Genomic DNA, 22,972 nt, shown 5'->3' with positions numbered 1-22,972 from the left:
TCACAAAGTGATTCAGAGTTCTTTTGTGGGTGACAGGCTAGGGTGCCTAGATAAATAATTTGTACTACAATCTTCTTTTAGGGTCCTGAGTGTTGTGCAAGGATCCTTATTTGACTATGTCATTGCAGATTAAGAATGTGCTGTGGAAGATAATTTCCAAAATGCATCCATTTTGATGTGTTAGGAAATTACAATTGGATTGTTAACTCGCTTTGTTTAGGCAGTACAGACACATCGAGGAAACGGTTACAATTGGCACAAAATATGGCAGCTAGGATGATTGTGGGGGTGTGTAAGTTGGACAGTTACTCCTTGTTGGTTGATCTACATTGGTTGCCAGTTGAAGTACGGTTCTATTTTCAAAATGAGTACTTTTGTTTTTAGAATCTTACAGGGTCAAGCACAGAGGTATCTGATTGGTTTACTTGAGTTGTCTATGGTAAAACACACTTTGCACTGAAATGATTTTTTTTTTTAGTTCTCCCCTATCCTTCCGCTAAATCTTTAAAGTTTAAGAAATATCATACTGCCATATTCATGTTTTAAGCAGCAAGCTGTTAGAATGCTCTTTCTATATTTACTAGAACTGAGGCTCATTACTTAAAGTTTAGAAAATTAATGAAGGCACTGTTATTTCAAAAATTCTTTAATTGTTATGTATTTTTGTACATCTCTAGATATGGCTAGTATTTTTGTTAGTGTAATCCATGCAGAGCCTTTTTGGTTTGCAGTAGAATATAACTATTGTATTGTGATCTCTTGGCCTACCTACCTAATGGGGATTGAGAGAGTAATGAAAAAAGCTATAAGAACATAAGAAAATAAGAGAAGCCAGACAGGGTGAGACCAATGGTCCATGCAGTCCAGCATCCTGCTTCCAACAGTGACCAAAGTCAGGTCAAAAGTATCTGACAGAAACCCAAATCATGGCAACATTCCATGCTACAAATCCCAACTCAAGCAGTTGCTTCCCCATGAGGGGCATAATCGAACATCGCCGGCGAAATAGATCACCGGCGATCTATTTTGGCGGCGGCGCAACAGCTGGCCGGAACCGTATTATCGAAATAAAATGGCCGGCCATCTTTTTTTTCGATAATACGGTTTAGCCCAGCCAAATGCCAGAGTTCGCTGGGTTTGAGATCACCGGTTTTGTTTTTCAGCGATAATGGAAAAAAATGCCTGCAATCTGAAACCCAGCGAAATCCAAGGCATTTGGTCGTGGGAGGAGCCAGCATTTGTAGTGCACTGGTCCCCCTGACATGCCAGGACAGCAACTGGGCACCCTAGGGGGCACTTCTAAAAATTAAAAAAATATATACAAATACCTCCCAGGTGCATAGCTCCCTTACCTTGGGTGCTGAGCCCCCCAAATGCCCCCCAAAACCCACTCCCCACAACTCTACACCACTACCATAGCCCTTATGGGTGAAGGGGGGCATCTACATGTGGGTACAGTGGGTTTTGGGGGGGTTTGGAGGGCTCAACACTTACCACCACAAGTGTAACAGGTAGAGGGGGATGGGCCTGGGTCTGCCTGCCTGAAGTGCACTGCATCCATTAAAAACTGCTCCAGGGACTTACATACTGCTGTCAGGGAGCTGGGTATGACATTTGAGGCTGGCATACAGGCTGGTATAAAAAGGTTTTTATTTGTATTTTTTTAGTGTGGGAGGGGGTTGGTGACCACTGGGGGACTATGGGGAGCTCATCCCCCATTCCCTCTGGTGGTCATCTGGTCATTTAGGGCACATTTTTGAGGCTTGGTTGTGAAAATAAAAGGACCAAGTAAACCCGGTGATATACTGCTTAATGCCGCTTTTGTTTTCCATTATCCGCGAAAGCCGGCCATCTGGTAGCCACGCCCATGCCCACCCATGTCTCGCCTTCGCTACACCGCCGACATGCCCCCTTGAACTTTCGCCGGCGCGGAGATGGGAAAGCAGCGATGGTGTCAAAAAAGCCGCTTTCGATTATACGGATTTCGCCGCTTTTGAGAGATTGCTAGCCATCTCCCGATTTATGTCAGAAGATCGCTGGCGATCATTTTCGAAAATAAGCCTGCATGTCTGTCTCAGTAGCAGACTATGGACTTTTCCTCCAGTAACATGTCCAAACCTTTTTTGTAACCCAGATACGCTAACCATGTTTACCACATCTTCCAGGAAAGAGTTCCAGAGCTTAACTGTTCATTGAGTGAAAAATATGGTTGGACAGAGAGAGGAAAATCAGTCTACAGTTTATAGCACTTAAATGTGCTTTGTCTTTGTAGTGATACTGAAGTTTATGCGAAAAAGAAAAGTTTGTACAAAACTAAGCAATACATATCATCAGCCCAGTATCTAAAACACAACATTGGCTTCCTGCATCACAGTGAATTAATTTTTAGGTCTTATGGCTGATGTATAAATGTGTTTATCAACAGGTTCCTATATATTTATCCTATTTCTGTCATTATATACCTGGTCGACGTTTACCTGCAACAGCTCATAATGTAGTGTAAGACTGTTTCTTGACTAGGCCCTTTACTTTGCAATACGCTACCCTTGGGCCCCTTTTACAAAGGGGACAATAAGCCCATCTTGGGTTTACTGCTTGCTAAAGAGGAAGTACCGCCGGGCTACCACAGCAGCCCAGCGGTAACTTCCCACCCCTGTGCGTCATCATATCCGGCGCTTCAAAAATATATTTATTTTTGTAGCACCGGGGTGTACCCAGCGGTAATTGGGCAGTGCCGCGAACTGCCCAGTTACCACTGGGTTAGCGTGGGAGCCCTTACCACCACCTCAATGGGTGGCAGTAAGGGCTCCCACCTGAAATGGCCGCACAGCAAATGCTTTACTTGCCGCATGGCCATTTCCTGTAGAAAACAAAGACTACACTTTTACCAGCTTCAGTAAAAGGGGGGGGGGGGGGCTTGGTGCGCATCAAAAACACACGCCCAACGCCAGTGCAGGCCCCCTTTTGCAGCAGCTTGGTAAAAGGGGCCCTTGTTTTTAAAAGCTGTGAATGATGTAAAATCATTTTGGAAACAATGTAAGGTGTGGCATAGGAGCCAACTTTTCAAAACTATTGGGGGTGCTAAGCCCAATGGAAATAACCCCTCCCTGGACACATACAAGGAATTTTCTCAATATTGGGGGTGCTCAAGCACCCACAGCACAGTGGCGTAGCGGGGGTGGCTGCCACCCGGGGCAGATCGCCGCTGCACCCCCCCCCTCCGGGTGCAGACCAACACGACCCCCCCTCACCGGCGTGGACACCCCCCCCCCCACCGGCATAACGCCACCCCGACACAGTCCCCACCTGTCTACGAGCTCCATCCATCTGCAGCGCTGCTGTAAAAATCGCTTCGTCAGCCCTTCCCTCACTCACTGTGTCCCGCACTTGAGGAAATAGGAAGTTAACGTCAGAGGGCGGAACACAGTGAGTGAGGGAAGGGCCGACGAAGCGATTTTTACAGCAGCACTGCAGATGGATGGAGCTCGTAGACAGGTGGGGACCGTGTCGGGGGGGAGGCGCTGCGCCGGGGGTGGGGGTTAGACGGATGCACCCCCCCACCCGTTGACACCTGGGGCGGACCGCCCCCAGCGCCCCGCCCTTGCTACGCCACTGCCACAGCACCCACAGAGTCGGCTCCAATGAGGTGTGGCAATTTAAATGTTACGATTGAAATGTTATGTAATATGAGTTTGTAATGTTTATACTTGTTTTATTTGTTGTGAACCACTTCACAGCCTTCCTGGAAAAGGCAATATAGAACACTGTTAAATAAAAAAAAATGATTGAAAAAAAAGTAAATAATAATCCTCTCAGGCTGTGGGGAATCTACCAGTCAGCATTTTAGGGATATCCACTGTGCTTTGACTTTGTAATAATGTTGGGATCTGTAACCTTACTTTTAGAGGGCTTTACTAGTTGGGGTGGCTGAGTGCCTTCTACAGTTATTTGTGGGGGGGGGGGGGGGGGGGGAGAACAGTGATGGTGGGATATGAAATGTTCTCTGATTTATGTGCCCCAGCATTTGGCATTTGTGTTTCTAATACTTGTTTTTCATTTGTTTTCCCTGTCTGCCCTCAGTTTATTCCCATGCCTGTGCTCTACGGCGTGTTCTTGTACATGGGAGTCGCTTCTCTTAATGGAGTGCAGGTAAGTTCCCATGTCAGTTCAGTTTATTTTAATGGTTACAGCAGTTCTTCCAGAGAACCATGGAATGGTGACAATAATCATTAACTGGCATTAAATATTTCTTCATCTCGCTGCCTGCCCTGCCATTTGTGTGCAGAAAAAGTCCATCAGGGTTACCAGGTGTTTACAAAGATATCACATGAATGTTTTCTTTTATCGGAGGTTGAAAGTCATTTTTCAGGATAACAACAAAAGCCGTTCCTTCTAAACAATGCAAAACAAACGGCACAATCTTATAAAGTATATGTGGAAGCTGCATTAAACACACCTCTGTTCACTCACTGCCAGTAGCAGTACTGAGAACAGTGTTCACACTGCCACCACAGACTCATTTAACACACCAGGACCTCTGACTGAGACAGCAGCTATGAAACCTTGAGTCAGATCAATTTAGTGTGATTTATATTGTACAATGTTATTCCCTTTCAGCATGAACATAGAACATTTATTGTTAAAACACTGGAAAAAACAGCAACAACAGAAATCTCTTTTGTTAAAGAACGCAGTGGGAGACATTTTCTTACACCATAACCATGTCCATTATAAATATTTGCAGAGAGGTTGAAAAGGTTTCCATTGTTTTCTGCATGTTGCTCACCAGAGCCTTTCCAGCATTAACGGTATTTTAGTAGCAATACGACTGTTCTTCTAGGATTGAAGAATTACTTTTGTTCAATTTAGAATGTTATTATCCACTTTAGATACAAATCTCAAAGTTTATCCTAAAAATTCTCAGTAGATTTTCCCAAGTCCATGATAATAATGGCTTATGGGCTTTTCTTTTAGGAAATTATCCAAACCTTTTTAAACCCTGTTAAGCTAACTGCTTTTACCACATTCTCTGGAAATGAATTCTAGAGTTTAAGTACATGATGAGTGAAGAAATGTTTTCTCCGGTTTGTTTTAAATTTACTACTTAGTAGCTTCAACTGCACCACATTCTGGGATTGCTTCAACTCTGAGGAAATACAATTATCCTTGGAGTCGAGCATCAATAGAAGCCATCAGGGCTTACCGAGTTTGAATGCCCACTGAAGAATGTGAAGGATTCCATTGCTTCAGCATTAAGGGATTCCAATACCAAGTGTCAAGAGATTGAGAGATTGTAAATGGTGATTAAAATTTTATTTGTTATTGCTGTCTCCACATTGAAGACAAGTGTGTGTGTGTGGGGGGGGGGGGGGGGGGGGTGTTTGCTATTACAGTAGAGAGTGCAAAGTAACTTATAACTTTGGTTGCATGAAAGATGTGCAAGTTTTCTGAAAGTCCCTCATTCACATATATATTTTTGTGATTGACATTGTTTTGAATATCTTAAGGATTATTGTTTTCCAGAAATATTGGCATTTACACTGTACTTTTGGGATGCAAGCATCAAGAGAAGGCAAAGCGGTATCAGCATTGTGTAATGCCAGAGACAAGAAGATGTTGCAGCTACAATTCCATCACCCAGACATCCCTACAGAGAAGACCATTTATCATTGACAACATCCTGATGAGTGCAACAGTCTCCGAGGGCTCAGTGTGCAGTTACTGAAGCACTTCAAGTAATTCAAGAGGATTTCATCTCTTCTCCCATACCTCACTTGGTCTTGGCATAAACAGCTTTCAAGGAGAAGTCAGACAAGAGGATCCTGAAGATGCTGAACTGCCAACTGGCTCAGTTTCCTTCATTGACCTTGATGCAGGCAGAGCCTCAGCTGATCCTGGAAACTGGCAATGCCTGGATGCATAGAATGGATGCCAAAAGCATCAAAGTATCTTGGCACCAGTACTGGCTACTCTGATGTCAGTTTCCAATGCTTTGTGAAACTCCACCAAGGCACCAACCTACATTAAAATCTGGATCCAAACAGACAAAGGGAACCCTCACAGAGTGGTAGACACACATAAAATCAGACATGTCCTAAAGAGTTGTTCTCTGACATAGTCTGAGCAGTTCTAGAGCTCCAGTTATACATCAGAAGTCTTCTCTGATCCAGGAGAAGTCTGATGATCTGTGCTTGAGCATCTGTCTTCCAAAGGAAAGGAGAAATTCTCCACCAGAGGATATCCCCTTCTCCAATTTGTCAGGAAAATGGCTGAGACTATTGCATTTAAGCTAGAGAAGAAAGTTGAATCCAGGGCAGAAACCCTCCAGTTTCTTAACCTCTCTCCTCCCAACAAAAGCATGACATAAATGTAATCTTTTACAGGAGGTTGAAAGTCATTTTTCAGGAAAACAATAAAATTCATCCTTTCTAAGTGATACTTTCTATTTGAAAAATAAGCAGCACACGCTTATAAAAAGTATTCTTGGAAGCTGGGTGAGGCACATCTGTGTTTGCTCATTGGCAGTACTGATATCGAGAACAGTTTGAACTCTGCCACCTCAGAGTCACTGCTTAATGAGCAGCATCTATGAGTTAATGAGCTGACTGGAGTTCATGTTATTCATATTATACAATGTTATTCCTCTTCCACAAGAACATGGAACATCTCCTGTTAAAACATCAAACGAAGCCAACGCAATATTTGTTTCTTAAAGAATACAGTAGAGGACCTTTTCTTACATGGGAACCTTATCCTTTATGTTTATAGGGAAACTGAAAGTGCTCACTTTTTTTTTTTTGCATGTGTCCATTCATACCATCCTTAAGTGTGAATGGAAAGAATGTGGGAGGCCAGCCTCTGTGTAACCTGTGAATAAGAAGGTAGACTGTATACAGAGTCCAGAAGGTTACCAGATTCAAGAAATAGCAGCCACCATACCAGTCGGTGGTCAAATCTACTCTTAAGAAGGCCACCTAGATGAGAACCCACTCAGTGCCTATGGAAAGGACACACATACCCTGGACTTTCTTGAGAGGAAACTTTTTAAGAGTGCTCCACTCACATCCCTCACACAAAGCCTCTTACCAACTCTTCAAGGACCAATAGATGTGAAACATTCAGAACTAGGTGGAAGGTCTGTCAAAGTTTGTTCCTCAAGAGCAATATGGTGAACTTAGGTCATTAATAGACAAGGGAAAAAGTATGCATAAAACATAAATTTGTATTATGCTAGTTGGTGCATGAGGGATATTTTTTTCTTCCATACATAATTAGGTTTTATACTTGGGCTACATATCTTTGATAAAGGTGTTATTGGGGCAGGATCACTATGAGGGCTTGCCCAGGAAGCATACATTTGAATACTTTAGGACATGTTTGGTACCAATAGAGGTAAAACCCTCTCCTCCCAGGCAATTGGGGGGGGGGGGGGGGGGTTGAACAATATGACTTGTTACTGCTATATCAATTAGAAAACAATGTGCTTATTTTTGAACAAAATGATGTGGTTAGACGCTCTGAAAACCAGGGGCATAGCCTTAGGCCCATCCAATTTGGGCTCAGCCCCACCCAGAAGCTCTGCACCTTTAACAGTGCTGGTATGTGAGGGAGCAAGCTGGGCTCTGGAGGCTCCCGCGGTCCTTAATTTCCATCCCTTCACAAACCTTTCTCAAATCAAGGGGTTGCTGGCAGCAATAGCAATTCTCACATGCTGCCCGCGGCTAAACCGGAAGCCTCCCCTCTGCCACTTACCGGCCTTACTCAATGCAATTTCATGTTTTTGACTGAGCAGTATGTGGCAGAGGGGAGGCTTCCAGGTAAGCCATGGGCTGCACGTGAGAATTGCTTTCGCTGCTGCTTCTAGCAACCCTTTGATTTGAAAGAAACATTTGTGAAGATGGTGAGGAGAGGGGAGATTCAGACCGAGGATTACACTGACAAAGAAATGCATGAAGGTGGAGGATAGGGGAGGAAAGAGGTAATGCACATGGGGAAGGGAAGGGAAAGGGTTAATTTTGGGATGGGAGGGAGGGATAGATGCTGCATGAGGTGTAGGGGAAGAGAGAAGAATTGCTGGACATGGGATGGGTTGGGGGAAACAGAGAATTGTTGGAGGTGGTGTGGGAGAGAGAGATGCTGCATGGGTTGGAGGGAGAGGAAGAATTGTTAAAAGTGGGGTGGGAGGAAGAGATGCTGCATGGGGGAGATAGGGGCAAGTGAGGGAGAAATGTTGGAGGGGGTGGAGAGATGCACTGGGGGAGAGAGAGGGAGAAATGTTGGATGTGGAGAAGGGGGAGAGATGCTGTATGGGGAGGAGGATGAAGAAAGAGAGAGATGTTGGACTCAGGGCACAAGGAAGAGAGACAGAGAGATGGAGGAAGGGGAGAGAGCTTGGACATGGTGGTGGACAGGAGAGAATAGAAAAGATAAATGGACAGCAGCCACTTGAAGGAGAATTAGCAGAAGACAGACAGGAAAGCAGAAAAGAAAAACTGAAATCATCATGATGGAAAAGTAAAATGTCCAGATAACAAAGGTAGAAATAAAGCATTTTATTTTGAATGTATTAAATGGAATATGTTCGCTTTGGAAAATGTGCATAGCAGATATATTTGTACTGTGCTCAGTAGTAAAGAAAATGCATATCTGTTTTTATTTCTCTAGTGTTGCAGTACATGCCAACTGTAACTTCTTAGGATTCCCAGTTCAATTTTTGTGATCTCTTGTTCTGTATTTGGTGAGTGTCTATTGGTATGATAATAATGGCAGATGGGGAGATTGGAAGGGAGGCAAGGATCTGGAAGGCTCCTTCCTTTATTTTCTGACCTGGGCCCCAGCATATCTACACCAGCTCTGACCCTTGATGTAGCAGTAGCACTGTTCCTTCTAAAATGAGCGGAAGTCCTCCAACTGCACTGCTGACAGGGGGGGGGGGAGGTTGCTTCAGTATTGTGTTTTCAATTGCTACGGACAGGCAATCCTGCAGAGTTGCCTGTTCCTCACTATTGGAAATGTGATAGTGAAACAGCACCCCCCCCCCCCCAGTAGCAGGACTGTAGATGGTGGAGTCCCGCTCAGCTAAGAGGGAACAGTACGTGGAAGGTCTGGAGGAGAGCTAAAAATTGAAGGGCGTCCAATAATATCCCACCCTAGATTTCATACAGAAAAAAGAAGTGTTTCTAGTATTCCAGGCAATTATTAGAAACAATATGGTATGAATTTTACTTTTGTGATCCGCTTAGTTTAGATGGACTTTAAATATGCAAATAAATAATCTGTTTGAAATACAATCTGACAGGTAGCAACACCACATACATCCATTATACATATATTTTGAAAATGTTATAGTGTTGGAATGGGATGAATTTATTTGCCTGACCAACCCCATACTGTGGGCCCGATATTCAGCTTATGGCGGTAAGCAGTTGGCAAGCTGCTTCCAGCCGCAGACTGAACTAACCCCGGATGCTGAGGCATGTGTGGCTCCTGGCATTGAATATCTGGGTATGAGCACTAACCTGGAAGTTAATTAGGCAGCGGCCAGTATTCATACTAGTGCCTGGTTAACTTGCTGTATAAAGTTAGGACAGCTGATTCAATCAGTGGACACTCAGTTCTACATCTATGCGGATGATGTGCAGCTACTCATACCCATTGAACCTGACTTACCCACAGCCTTGAATAAACTGATTACCTGTCTAACATCAATTCAAGAATGCCCTAAACACAACAAAATTTGCCTGAACCCAAGTAAAACCAAGCTTCTCTGGGTCCCTAACACAAGTGGATACATACCTGACATCAAAATCCCTTTTAGAAAGTACGAACTCCCCCTCAAATCACAAGACAGGAGCCTTGGAATATAGTTAGATTCAACACTCTGATTCTCCAAATTCAAGCAACCTTCAATAGCTGTTTCTACTATTTGCAACAGCTATGCTGCCTCTCTCCTTACATCGAGAAGGTAAATCTTATCTCAGTTGTGCATGCCATGATAGCATCAAGACTGGATTACTGCAATGCACTATACAGTGGTCTGACTACAAAGGGCCTGCACCAGCTCCAGTTGATTCAGAATGCAGCAACAAGACTCATAGAAGGTTGAAGCGACGTGACCACATCACACCATTTCTGCAAAAACATCATTGGCTACCAGTACAATACAAGGCTAAATTTAAAACTGTATGTTTGATCTTCAAGGCCCTCAAAGGAAATGGCCACAAATACCTGAAGAACAGGATGATCCTCTACACACCGCCAAGGACACTAAGGTCCTCGCCAGGACTATCACTGACCACACCCTCTCCAAAAGACATTACACAATGTGATACCCTCAAGCGAGCCTTCTCCGGAGTAGCCCCAACAGTCAGGAATGCACTGCCTGAAAGGCTCCACTTAACACAAGACTATCTCTACTTCAGGAAGCAGGTGAAAGCTTGGCTCTTAAACCAGGCCTTTAATGGAAGAAGTAACTAACTTGTTAGTCTCACTCACACATACACAAGGAGTGACTTGGGCTGCACATACTGCAGCAGGACTTGTTTATCCACTCCTACCCTAGCTGAGCTGTTAATAAACCATCTCATGTGCATAAGTACATAAGTATTGCCATACTGGGAAGACCAAAGGTCCATCAAGCCCAGCATCCTGTTTCCTACAGTAGCCAATCCAGGTCACAAATACCTGGCAAGATCCCAAAAAAGTACAAAACATTCTATACTGCTTATCCCAGAAATAGTGGATTTTCCCCAAGTCCATTTAATAATGGTCTATGGACTTTTTCTTTAGGAAGCCACCCAAACCTATTTTAAACTCTGCTAAGCTAACCACCTTTACCACATTCTCCGGCAACGAATTCCAGTGTTTTACACGTTGAGTGAAGAAACATTTTCTCTGATTTGTTTTAAATTTGCTACATTGTAGCTTCATCGCATGCCCCCTTGTCCTAGTATTTTTGGAAAGCGTAAACAGATGCTTCACATCTACCCATTCCACTCCTTCTCTGCACCTTTTCTATTTCCACTATTTCATTTTTGAGATACGGCGACCACAGTTGAACACAATATTCGAGGTGCGGTTGCACCATGCAGCGATACAAAGGCTTTATAACATCCTCATTTTTGTTTTCCATTCCTTTCTTAATAATACCTAACATTCTATTTGCTTTGTTAGCTGCAGCAGCACACTGAGCAGAAGACTTCAACATATCATCAACGACGATACCTAGATCCCTTTCTTGGTCTGTGACTCCTAGCGTGGAACCTTGTATGACGTAGCTATAATTCAGGTTCCTCTTTCCCACATGCATCACTTTGCACTTGCTCACATTAAACGTCATCTGCCATTTAGACGCCCAGTCTCCCAGTCTCGTAAGGTCCTCTTGTAATTTTTCACAATCCTCCCACGATTTAACAACTTTTAATAACTTTGTGTCATCAGCAAATTTAATTACCTCACTAGTTACTCCCATCTCTAGGTCATTTATAAATATGTTGAAAAGCAGCGGTCCCAGCACAGACCCCACTAACTACCTACCCTTCTCCATTGAGAATACTGACCATTTAACCCTACTCTCTGTTTTCTATCTTTTAACCAGCCTTTAATCCACAATAGAACACTACCTCCTATCCCATGATTCTCCAATTTCCTCTGGAGTCTTTCATGAGGTACTTTGTCGAACGCTTTCTGAAAATCCAGATACACAATATCAACCGGCTCACCTTTATCCACATGTTTGTTCACTCCTTCAAAGAAATGTAGTAGATTGGTGAGGCAAGATTTCCCTTCACTAAATCCATGTTGACCTTGTCTCATTAATCCATGCTTTTGAATATGCTCTGTGATTTTGTTCTTTATAATAGTCTCTACCATTTTGCCCGGCACCGACGTCACACTCACTGGTCTATAATTTCCCGGATCTCTTCTGGAACCTTTTTTAAAAATTGGCGTTACATTGGCCACTCATCAATCTTCTGGTACTATGCTCGATTTTAAGGATAAATTACATATTACTAACAATAGCTCCGCAAGTTCATTTTTCAGTTCTGTCAGTACTCTGGGGTGAATACCATCCAGTCCAGGAGATTTGCTACTCTTCAGTTTGTAGAACTGCCCCATTACATCCTCCAGGTTTACAGAGAATTCATTAAGTTTCTCCAACTCGTCAGCTTCGAATACCATTTCTGGCACCGGTATCCCACCCAAATCTTCCTTGGTGAAGACCAAAGCAAAGAATTCATTTAATCTCTCCGCTACGGCTTTGTCTTCCCTGATCGCCCCTTTTACTCCTCGGTCATCTAGCGATCCAACCGATTCTTTTGCTGGCTTCCTGCTTTTAATATACCTAGAAAATTTTTTACTATGTGTTTTGGCCTCCAAAGCAATTTTTTTTTCGACGTCCCTCTTAGCCTTCCTTATCAGCGCTTTACATTTGACTTGACATTCCTTATGCTGTTTCTTATTATTTTCAGTTGGTTCCTTCTTCAATTTTCTGAAGGATTTTCTTTTAGCTCTAATAGCTTCCTTCACCTCACTTTTTAACCATGCCGGCTGTCGTTTGATCTTCCATCCTCCTTTTTAATACGCGGAATATATTTGGCCTGGGCTTCCAGGACAGTATTTTTGAACAGCATCCACGCCTGATGTAAATTTTTGACCCTCGCAGCCGCTCCTCTAAGTTTTTTTTTCACCGTTCTCATTTTATCATAGTCTCCTTTTTTACAGTTAAAAGCAACTTTCTTTAAATTAATCACCTTACTTTCTAACTCTTCTTACTCTCTTACCTATCTATTTGTTCCATCTTTGCTTTACCCTTCACTATCAATTATAATGTTCTATTACGTATTGTCTTGACATTGTAAGTAGTATACCCTTGCCATACTTTGCATTGTTTTTGAATAGTTTTACTGCTGTAATTTCCTATTTCTCATGTTGGATCTGTTCTTACTGTACACCGCCTTGAGCGAATTCCTCCAAAAAGGCGATAAATCCTAATAAATAAATATAAATAATAGTGACATACATGCATGTATATTCCAGACTTCTGCCTAAACACTATTCTATAAATCTTACACAGTGCGTATTTTACAGGTGGGCATACACATAAGCGGAGTCTGGGCAGAGCATGGGTAAGGGTACATAGTTATGTAAATTTCAGAATACTGTAAGTTATGCACATATCTGTAGCACTTAAGAGCACCTTTTACTAAGCTGCAGTAAAAGGGGGCCTGCGCTAGCATCATTGCATGCTTTTGACTACTACTACCATGGTCACAAGGAGCTACAGTGGGAATTGAACCCAGGTTGCCAGGATCAAAGCTCGTTGTACTAACTATTAGGCCACTCCCCCACTGAGGTCCTCTTTTACTGCAGTAGGTAAAAGGCTGTCTTTTCTTTTTATTTTTTTAAAGAAATGGCCATGTGGTAAGTGAAACACTTACCATACAGCCATTTCAGGGGGGAGCATTTACTGCCACCCATTGAGGTGGTGGTAAGGGCTCCTGTTCTAACCTGCCTAATTATTGTCACATAAACACCAGTGCTGGAAATGGCGCTCGCTGGAGATAAGAACTACCACCGACCTGTAGTTCTAGAATAGCGAGCAGTAAGCTCGCATTGTGCTTACCACCGCTTAGTAAAAGGACCCCCATTTCACACATTCCAGCTCTACGGCAGGCATAAGTGAGTGTACCTAATTTATAGGCATGTATATTCATAGTTACACTAGAATTGGATAAAGGACCATGGGCACCTGTGTTCCTGGATGACTTATCTATTTAAAATGATATATTATTTATTCCACTAAATATTGAGATCAGTAGTGGGTGTGCTTCAGAAGTAGGAGTGCTGTGCTCTCATAGTGAGACCTGGTAAGCATGCATGATTTATCCATGGTGGCAGATCTTCCCACCTCAACCCCTTTCCCCTGCCAAATCCCAGTCAGATCCACTGAGTTCAGACCCAGGTAGAAGTGGTAAAATGTCATAGCTGTACTGTGGTGGTAGTGATGGAGATGCTCTAATGTGATAAAAATGGGGTGGAAAAGAAAACCATGTAAAAACTAGAAATGCATACCAAGCTGAACTATTGAGCAATGTTCCTGCAAGCTGTGTTTATCCTGCTATCTTACAAAATAATTTTTTTTAAATAATTTTTTATTGAAAAATTTGAAAAGTACAAAAATAAGTAACAAACAATAACTAAACAATAATCAGAGAGAATACAATAAATACAATATACAAGTGAGCAATGGTTGATAGAAAAAATATTAAAAGGGGGCGTATTCAAGAGAATATAAAGGACAAAGGATTAATATTAAACAATATTGGAGAGATAAAGATCTAATTTCTTCTATTTGTTTGTGTAGGGGAGTTATTTTCCAGAATGGTTTTATTTTTTCTGTATATGAGAATTCAATTTCAGCACATGTATAAAGATAGATGTGAATTATTTATTTATTTGCTGTGCTTGTATCCCACATTTTCCCACCTATTTGCAGGCTCAATGTGGCTCACAAAATGTTATAGCAACATGTACACATTATCCTTCCAATTATTCATTATGAGTTTTGGGCAAGATAATTTTATCAGCGAGAAGGCCACTTTGAAAATAAGACTGAAAATATTGTAAACGGTTATCATTATATGTCCATTCCTGTAGGTAAAAATGTAATTTCTGTGTTTAATTCCCCCCTCCCCATCCCCCCTAATTATTTAGTTCATGGATCGTCTGAAGCTTCTTTTGATGCCTGCAAAACATCAGCCCGATTTTATTTATCTGCGCCATGTTCCACTGCGCCGGGTGCACTTGTTCACGTTCCTCCAGGTGGTGTGCCTGGCCCTGCTCTGGATCCTCAAATCAACTGTAGCTGCTATAATATTTCCTGTCATGGTAAGTCCTGCATGTCTGCTCCCGTTCGAATTTCTCACATGCTCTTTCTTTCACCTTGTTTATCCCCAGCACTGAAAACAACAAAATCCAAACCTATGCAAGGCCCTTCCCTCCTCAGCAGATTGTTTTTACAGTCCATGCATTGTTACTACCTTAAGACCCTTTCACAGTCAATGCTTCTTTGCCTTCTTACCCTTAAATCCTTTTGAAAAATAGATATTAAAATTCATTTTTTTCTGTCCCAGAGGCAACAGTTTTTTTTGATCAGTTATTGCTGCCCTGGTTGAATTTATTTTACCTTGAAATTGCCTGGCTTTATACATTCATCTGTAATAATGTTTGATTTGTTAGACTATGCAGCTATGCATACTTGGGACCCTCTCTGTGCTGCTCTTTGTTATATGGTCTTTGAATAAAAGGTCTTGCTACCCTTTTGTCATGAAAGCTCAAAAATATTGCTCTTTTTTTTTTTTTTAGAACAAAGATCAAATGACCTGTTTCACTTTTGGTGACCACACAGATTTTATTTTCCATAAGATTTTGTTTCTTCAGTATTTGGAAGCTTCATAGAATAACTTGCAGCTGGAGGTCATTTAGGCCAAATATATACACACTTTGACAGAAACTCCTAGATATCAAGTGGACTTGCCTGCAAGTCTTCCTAAGGTTGGAGTTTAGTGTAATTAATTTGTATAATAGACTTTTTTTGTTGTTGTTCTGTAACTGTTTGCCGTGAGTGGAAGTATCTGGAAAGGCAGTTTATAAAATCTCTGCCCAATATTCAAAAGGCTCTCCTTTCCGGTTAAACCCCGCTGAGCAACCCAGCACATGATATTTAGCGCCACTTAGTGGTACTATTCGGTCAGTGCTTCTGAATATCCCCGCTAACTTGCCATCTCCTAACCGGTTACATTAGGCATGGGGAGCACCTACTTAGCTGAATAGCAGTGATTTTAACCCCCTAAACAGCTAAGTAACCACATAAAGTTAAGACAGCAAAAAGGCTGTCCTAACCTTATGTGGTGAAGTTAAGCGGGCATCAGTCTGAATATTTTGTGCCCATTTAACTTCCAGGTGACTGCTGGTACCCAGATATTCAATGATGGGAGCTGTGCATATCCTAGCATTGAATATCCAGGATCAGTTCAGCCTGCTACTGTGAGTGGCTCTGACGCCGTGTACCGCCACGGGCTGAATATTGGGTTTATATTACTCTATCCAAGTAAACGTTCTTGAGAGTTTGTGTCCAGATTCTGTTGAGCAATTACTATCCCAATTGTCATGAGTAGCCAGGAGCAAAGAGATAGATAATGGAGTCCAAGTGTCTGTATAAAAGTGGCCAGAGGAGCAGTAAAAATTTTAAACAGGGTGGATGTTAAAATGGATCCCTGATGGACTCCATACAGTAAAAGGATAAGGATGTGATAGGATAGGATGTTGTCCAGTGCTATCTCAAATGTAGGGGCAAGAGAAATAAGGTTGCTGTCAGTTAAGTGCTACCCTTCTTATTCCAGCCTCGTTTAAACATCACAGAAGTGAGCAAGAAAAGAAATAAAAATGATCTGTTTGAATTTTTGTCCCTCCAGATCTTGGCGCTTGTGGCTGTGAGAAAGGCCATGGATTGCCTCTTTTCCCAGCATGACCTCAGTTTCTTAGATGATGTCATTCCAGAGAAAGACAAGAAGAAAAAGGAGGATGAGAAAAAGAAGAAAAAGAAGAAGGGCAGTTTCGATAGTGACAACGAAGATGTAAGAACCAGTTTGGTAGTGTAGCAATGTTATTTAAAAGAAAATACTGAAAAATATCTTGAGGGCAGTATTCAGCAGGATGGTGACTGAATAAAGGTAACACAGTTAAGATATACATATATCTTTATGCATTAGTTCTGCCAAAATATCCATGTGTCCCTAACTGTACAGTGTAAGTTTTCCACATAAAATTAAGTGAGCTATATTTGTATTCTTACTTCTACAAATACATTATCCAGAGAGTGACTAAACATCACCCCTACTCAGATACCATTTGATCTCCCCCCCCTCCCCCGCATATTGTTAGTAGCATCCAATTCCTAAATCTTCAAATTTTGATTTGTCTAAAGCCAGAGTCCAATAGCTTCTATACTTTTTTTTTTAAATCAAACTCAGAGTCTTTGGTCTCATTCCAATTGGTTTCTTATTCAGATAAATTTGATAGTTTACATCACTCTCAATATAGCTTTCAAAGCCTACATAGTACTGAGACATTGTTAGTAGTGTTGATCACTGAGGTAAAGAGAGCTTTGAGTTATGGCTCACAGGTTGTGCTTTTACAATTTCACATATTGGGTGCCTGGAGTAGACCATGCATCATTACTGGCAGAACTCAGTGAGCTGGGTGTAACTGAAACTGCCTTTGACTGATTTTCAAAATTTCTGGTGAATAGGACTTATAGAAGCAATATATAGTACTACTACTACTTAACATTCCTATAGCACTACTAGACGTACATAGCACTGTATATTTGAACTTGAAGAGACAGTCCCTGCTCGGTAGAGCTTATAATTTAATCAGGACAGAAAAACAGGACAGATAAGGGAATTACTAAAGTGGGAATGATAAAACAGATATGGGTACTGTACAAGTGAATAGGGGCTAGAAGTTAAAATCGGCATCAAAAAGATGGGCTTTTAGTCTAGATTTGAAGACAGCCAGAGATGGAGGTTAACGTCCTGGCTTAGGAAATCTATTCCAGGCATATGGTGCAGCAAGATAAAAGGAACGGAGTCTGGAGTTGGCAGTGGGGGTGAAGGGTACAGATAAGAGAGATTTACCCAATGAACGGAGTTCCTGGGGAGGAGTATAGAGAGAGATAAGAGTGGAGAGGTACTGAAGAGCTTCAGAGTGAATGCACTTGTAAGTCAATAAGAGCAGTTTGAACTGTATGCAAAAGTGAATAGGGAGCCAATGAAGTGACTTGAGGAGAAGGCTAATATGAACATAGCAACACTGGTGGAATATTTATTTATTTATTTATTTGCTACATTTGTACCCCACATTTTCCCACCCATTTGCAGCCAAGTTGTGCACCAGAATTTTGAACAGATTGAAAAGGAGAGAGGTGGCTTAGTGGGAGATCTGTGAGAAGCAAGTTGAAGTAGTCTGAACGAGAGGTGTTAAGAGTGTGGATAAAGGTTTGGTAGTGTGCTCAGAAAGGAAAGGATAGATTTTGGTGATGATATAGAGAAAGAAACGACAGGTTTTAGCAGTCTGTTGGATATGTGCAGAGAAAGAGAGATAGGAGTCAAAGATAACCCCAAGGTTACGAGCTGATGAGACGTTATCCACAGAGATAGAAAATGGGGGAAGAGGAGAGGTGGGTTTAGGGGGAAAAATAAGAAGCTCAGTCTCGGTAATGTTTAGTTTCAGATGGTGATGAAACATCCAGGCATTAATGTCAGACAGACAGGCTGATACTTGGGCCTGGATTCCTGCTGAAATTTCTGGTGTGAATAGGTAGATCTGGTAGTTATCAGCATAAAGGTGATACTGAAAACCTGGGATGAGATCAGAGTACCAAGGGAAGAAGAATAGATGGAGAAAAGAAGTCCCAAGACAGATCCATGAGGTACACCAACTGATGGTGGGATAGAAGTGGAGGATCCAATAAAAAGTATACAATAAAAGTGCAATGGGAGAGATAAGAAGATAACCAGGAAAGAACAGAGTCCTGAAATCCAAGTGAGGACAGTGTATCAAGGAGTAGGTGGTGATCAACAGTGTCAAAAGCAGCAGATAGATTGAGAAGGATGAGGATAGAATAGAGACCTTTGGATCTGGCCAGAAACAGGTCATTGGAGACTTTAGCAAGTGCTATTTCAGTTGAATGAAGAGGGCGAAAGCCAGGTTGAAATGGATCAAGAATAGCTTGGGATGAAAGAAAGTCAAGACAGTGGCGGTGAACAGTACATCCCTGTATCTTGGATAGGAAAGGGAGGAGGGATGGGGCGATAGTTGGAAGGACAGGATCCAATGAAGTTTTTTGTGAGGAGTGGTGTAACTACGGTATGTTTGAAGGCATCGTTAACAGTTGCAGTGGAAAGTGAAAGATTGAGGCTATGAAAGATGGGATGACAGTAGGAGAGGTAGTGCTAAGTAGATGGGTGGGAATAGGATCAGAGGAACAGGTAGTCAGTTTGGAGGAGGGAAGAAAATGTGCTGTTTCCTCTTCAGTGATTTCAGAAAAGGAAGAAAAGGAGGCAGGGATTGAAGGAGGATTAAGAGAATGGACTGAGGGAAGGAGAGGTGGAGGTGACTTGGTTGAAAATTCAAGGTTAATCTTGTGAACCATACCATGAAAGTACTCAGCCAGAGTCTGGGGAGAAAGTGAAGGGGAATTTGGAGGTAAAGGCACTTTGAGGAGAGAGTTCAGTGTGACAAAGAGACATCGAGGGTTTGAACCAAGAGAGTTTGTCAACTGGATGTAGTAGTCTGTCAAGTTAAAGAGCAGACTGGAAGGAGGTCAGCAAGAATTTGAAATGTATGAAGTCAGCATGAGCATGGGATTTCAGCCAAAGGTGTTCAGATCGGGCACAGGAACGTAGGTAGCAGATTCTAGAGGTCAGCCAAAGCTGGGGTTTGGTACACCTTACAGAAATGGAGAGGAATGACAACAGTGACATAGACAAGATGTACTCAGACAGAATGGAGCTAGTTGAATGAAAGGAAGGAAATGTTGAAGGTTGAGAGATGAGAAGAAGAGATGGTGAGAGAAAATACAAACAGTATAGAGAAGATGTTTCCCTGGGTGGATCGGGGTGGACTTGGGAGTCACTCCGGAGAAGGCTGTGAGGATATGCAGATGGACTGCAAGTCCTCCACAGCACCTGGAAGGTAGCTGGTGGAAGTGCTAGGCACCTGGAGGGGCAGTGGATTGGGGTGGGACCTGGGAGTCACACTGGAGAAAGCTGTGGGGATATACAGATGTGCTTCAAGTCCTTCACAGCCCCTGGAAGGCAGCTGATGGAAGCGTTAGACACCTGGTGCAGAGTCCCTGGGTGGACCTAGGAGTCATCCCGGACTAGGCTGTGAGGATATGCAGATGGGCTGCAAGTCCTTCACAGCACCTGGAAGGCAGCTAGTGAAAGCTCAAGGCAACTGGAGTGGAGGCCCTGGGTGGATCGGGGTGGACCTGGAAGTCACCCCGGACTAGGCTGTGAGAATATGCAGATGGGACTGCAAGGCCTCCATAGCACTGTATATAGGACTAGTAAAAAAAGGCCCGTTTCTGACACAAATGAAACGGGCGCTAGCAAGGTTGTCCTCGGAGTGTGTATTTTTGAGAGAGTGTGTGAGAGAGAGAGAGTGAATGTGCGAGTGTGTGTGTGTGACAGAGAGAGAGTGAGACTGGGTGCGAGTGTGTCTGTGAGAGAGAGTGTGTGTGTGAGCATGAGTGTGTGTGTGCCAGGGCCCCCCTCCCTCCCAGTTCCAGGGTCCCCCCTCCCTCCCTGCCTCCGAGTTCCAGGGTCGTCCCCCCCCCTCCTTCCCTGCCTCTGAGTTCCAGGGTCGTCCCTTCCCTGCCTCCCTCCGAGTTTCTGGGTCCCCTCCCTCCCATACATTATGCTCTCTCCCCTGCATTCATCCATATGCAGGCAACGTCCTCTGTGCCCTGCCCCCTCCATCCATCAATGTGCAGCATCTCTCCCCTGCCCCCTCCACCTCCCTCCGATTTCCAGGCCCCCCTCCCTCCCTCCCCCACTCCGAGTTCCAGTGTCCCCCTCCCTCCCTCCCTCCCTCCCATTTCCAGGGTCCCCCCTCCCTCTGTCCTTCCGTCCCTCCCTCCCAGTTCCAGGGTCCCATGGAACTGGGAGGGAGGGGGGACGGAGAACGCTGGAAGAGTGACGTCAGCAGATGGTTACAATCCCAGTGACACACATTGGAACGTTGGAGGAGAACGTTGGAGGAGTGATGTCAGCAGGTGGTTACGATCCCAGTGAGACACATTGGAATGTTGGAGGAGCAAATTATTATAGTAGATGTATTACATAGTAGTTAAACACAAAATGTACTGCATAGAGAAAGTTTCGATTGGAGAACAAACTAATGGTTGCTTTTTTGCACCATTTCACGCTATTCAGGGGAATAGACGTTACTGTTTGACTGACGTTACTTAGTTCTCCAATCGAAGCTTTCTCCATGCAGTACATTTTCCCAGCCCCCATTTACTAAGCCATGTGACGTTGTCGACACAGCTCATTCAAAGTGAATGAATGAGCTGTGTCAGCATTAGCGCACCACCAGCCGCTAGTGCGGCTTAGTAAACGGGGGGGGGGGGGGGGGGGGTTGTGTTTACCTTCTATGCAATACATTGACATTGTTTTGAACTCTGCAGGATTTTTAACATCAATTGTGCTATTGACAGGACCACTGAGGAATGCCTATGCGTTGAAAAACAGCCTGTGTTGGGTCTTACTTGTCTACATTTCCTATATACCACTTTTGGAGAATGAACCGATAGTATATAACTTTTATTAATTTTTGTATTTTTTTAAAATAAAACAGAGCCATTGGCCATCCTGGCTTTTATTTCATGGTGTCTTCCACACTTTGCTTTTTTTGTGAAAGTCTTGTTTTCCTGTTTTTGCTCTTTAGGACTTACAGAATCAGAAAGAATGGAGAAATCACTGAAGTTTGCAACCACCTTGTGGAGCATCACAGGGTTCTCCAGTTCTTTTAAATATTTTTATGGCTAAGATCTATTCTGCAAATACACAACTTACATAGCATTGGGATTTATTAACTGCTTTTATGAAGAGATTCACCCAAGGCAGTGAGTTGAGCCCAGGTCTAGGGAAGCAGTCCTGGGACTCAACAAATGACAGTGGGACCTTATCTGAATGCTGGCCTACTGTGTGCTTAATGTTACATGTTCATAGATTTCTTTTTTTCCTTCCTTTTATGTATGTATGTTATTATATTATTATGTTTTGTAAAGTGTTTTGTACCTGCCCATCAGAAGAAAGCAGTATATCAAAATTTTAAATAAACATTAATAACTGAACAAATATACCAGCCAATACGGTATGTTCAGTGCTGCTACCTATATGGATAACGGCCGTAAATATTCAAATTAAGTTAGGTACCAGTGTTTAAGTTAATCTGGTGACTGTGTTTGACAAATATTGACCACCTTATTTTTAACTTTTCTCTTTTTCTGGTATTGCAGATATTTGTCTTAATCATTTTTTTCTTTTTTAGTCTTGGTTCTATCAGAAGAGCGGCCTAGTAGATTGTGCAAGTGTCGGTCTTTGTTGCAATATGTTTATGGCTGCATCATCTGCTTTTCTCTTGGAAATGGCTAGGGTGTGATTTCCAACTTTAGGGAGCTGTCAGAAGATGGAGGGACATCAAATATTTGAAGTTGCCAGCCAAGAAATCCAGGCACTGCACATTCAGTTGTGCAAATTGGCAAAATTAGAGCACTTATGTGAGCAATATTTCAGAGGGCTAGATAAGAGATACGCAGCCTTTCCATTCATGCAGAAGGATAAGATGTCTACTTAACTTTATTCCTGCTGCTTCTGTAGCACTCAGTGGCTGATTTTCACCACTTAAACAAATATGATGTTATCTTTTCAGCTAGTCCTGGAACACCCCTATACCCACCTTTTTTTAAAAAGGGTAATTTGAGTGCTGAGTGATTTAAATGGCCAAAGTTATATATGTCACAAACCTGGAGTGTAACGGTGATGGGAGGCGGGACTGGTGGTTGGGAGGCGGGGAATCCTGCTGGGCAGACTTATACAGTCTGTGCCCTGAAAAAGTCAGGTACAAATCAAGGTAAGGTATACACATATGAATTTATCTTGTTGGGCAGACTGGATGGACCATGCAGGTCTTTTTCTGCCGTCATCTACTATGTTACTATATGTTACTATGTGTGGAGCCAGACGTACGTGCCCACGACGTTCCTGACCTGGATGCCACACGCTTTCCTTTCTGGGCGCCTACATTCCGGCGCATCTACATTCCAGTGTTCCTACAGTCTGGGCACGTCAATCGGGCGCGCCTACAATCTGGTTGCATACCTGCGGGCGTGCACTCCTCT

At 42.9% G+C, this 22,972-nt stretch overlaps 1 protein-coding gene across 2 annotated transcripts in view; it reads left to right on the top strand.

Annotated features, from left to right (window-relative positions):
• Nucleotides 1-22,972, top strand: part of SLC4A4 (solute carrier family 4 member 4) — a 490,468-nt gene that overhangs the window by 451,554 nt on the left and 15,942 nt on the right. For both annotated transcript variants that reach the window (XM_030190631.1, XM_030190632.1), the window contains exons 21-23: nt 4,081-4,149; nt 14,716-14,889; nt 16,476-16,637. In XM_030190631.1, coding sequence (XP_030046491.1) covers nt 4,081-4,149; nt 14,716-14,889; nt 16,476-16,637 — 405 coding nt within the window. The remainder of the gene's footprint in view (nt 1-4,080; nt 4,150-14,715; nt 14,890-16,475; nt 16,638-22,972) is intronic.

The sequence above is a fragment of the Microcaecilia unicolor genome, chromosome 2, assembly GCF_901765095.1.
Source record: "Microcaecilia unicolor chromosome 2, aMicUni1.1, whole genome shotgun sequence".
In the NCBI taxonomy this organism is placed as follows: domain Eukaryota; kingdom Metazoa; phylum Chordata; class Amphibia; order Gymnophiona; family Siphonopidae; genus Microcaecilia; species Microcaecilia unicolor.
This window is presented reverse-complemented; position numbering and strand designations above follow the sequence as displayed.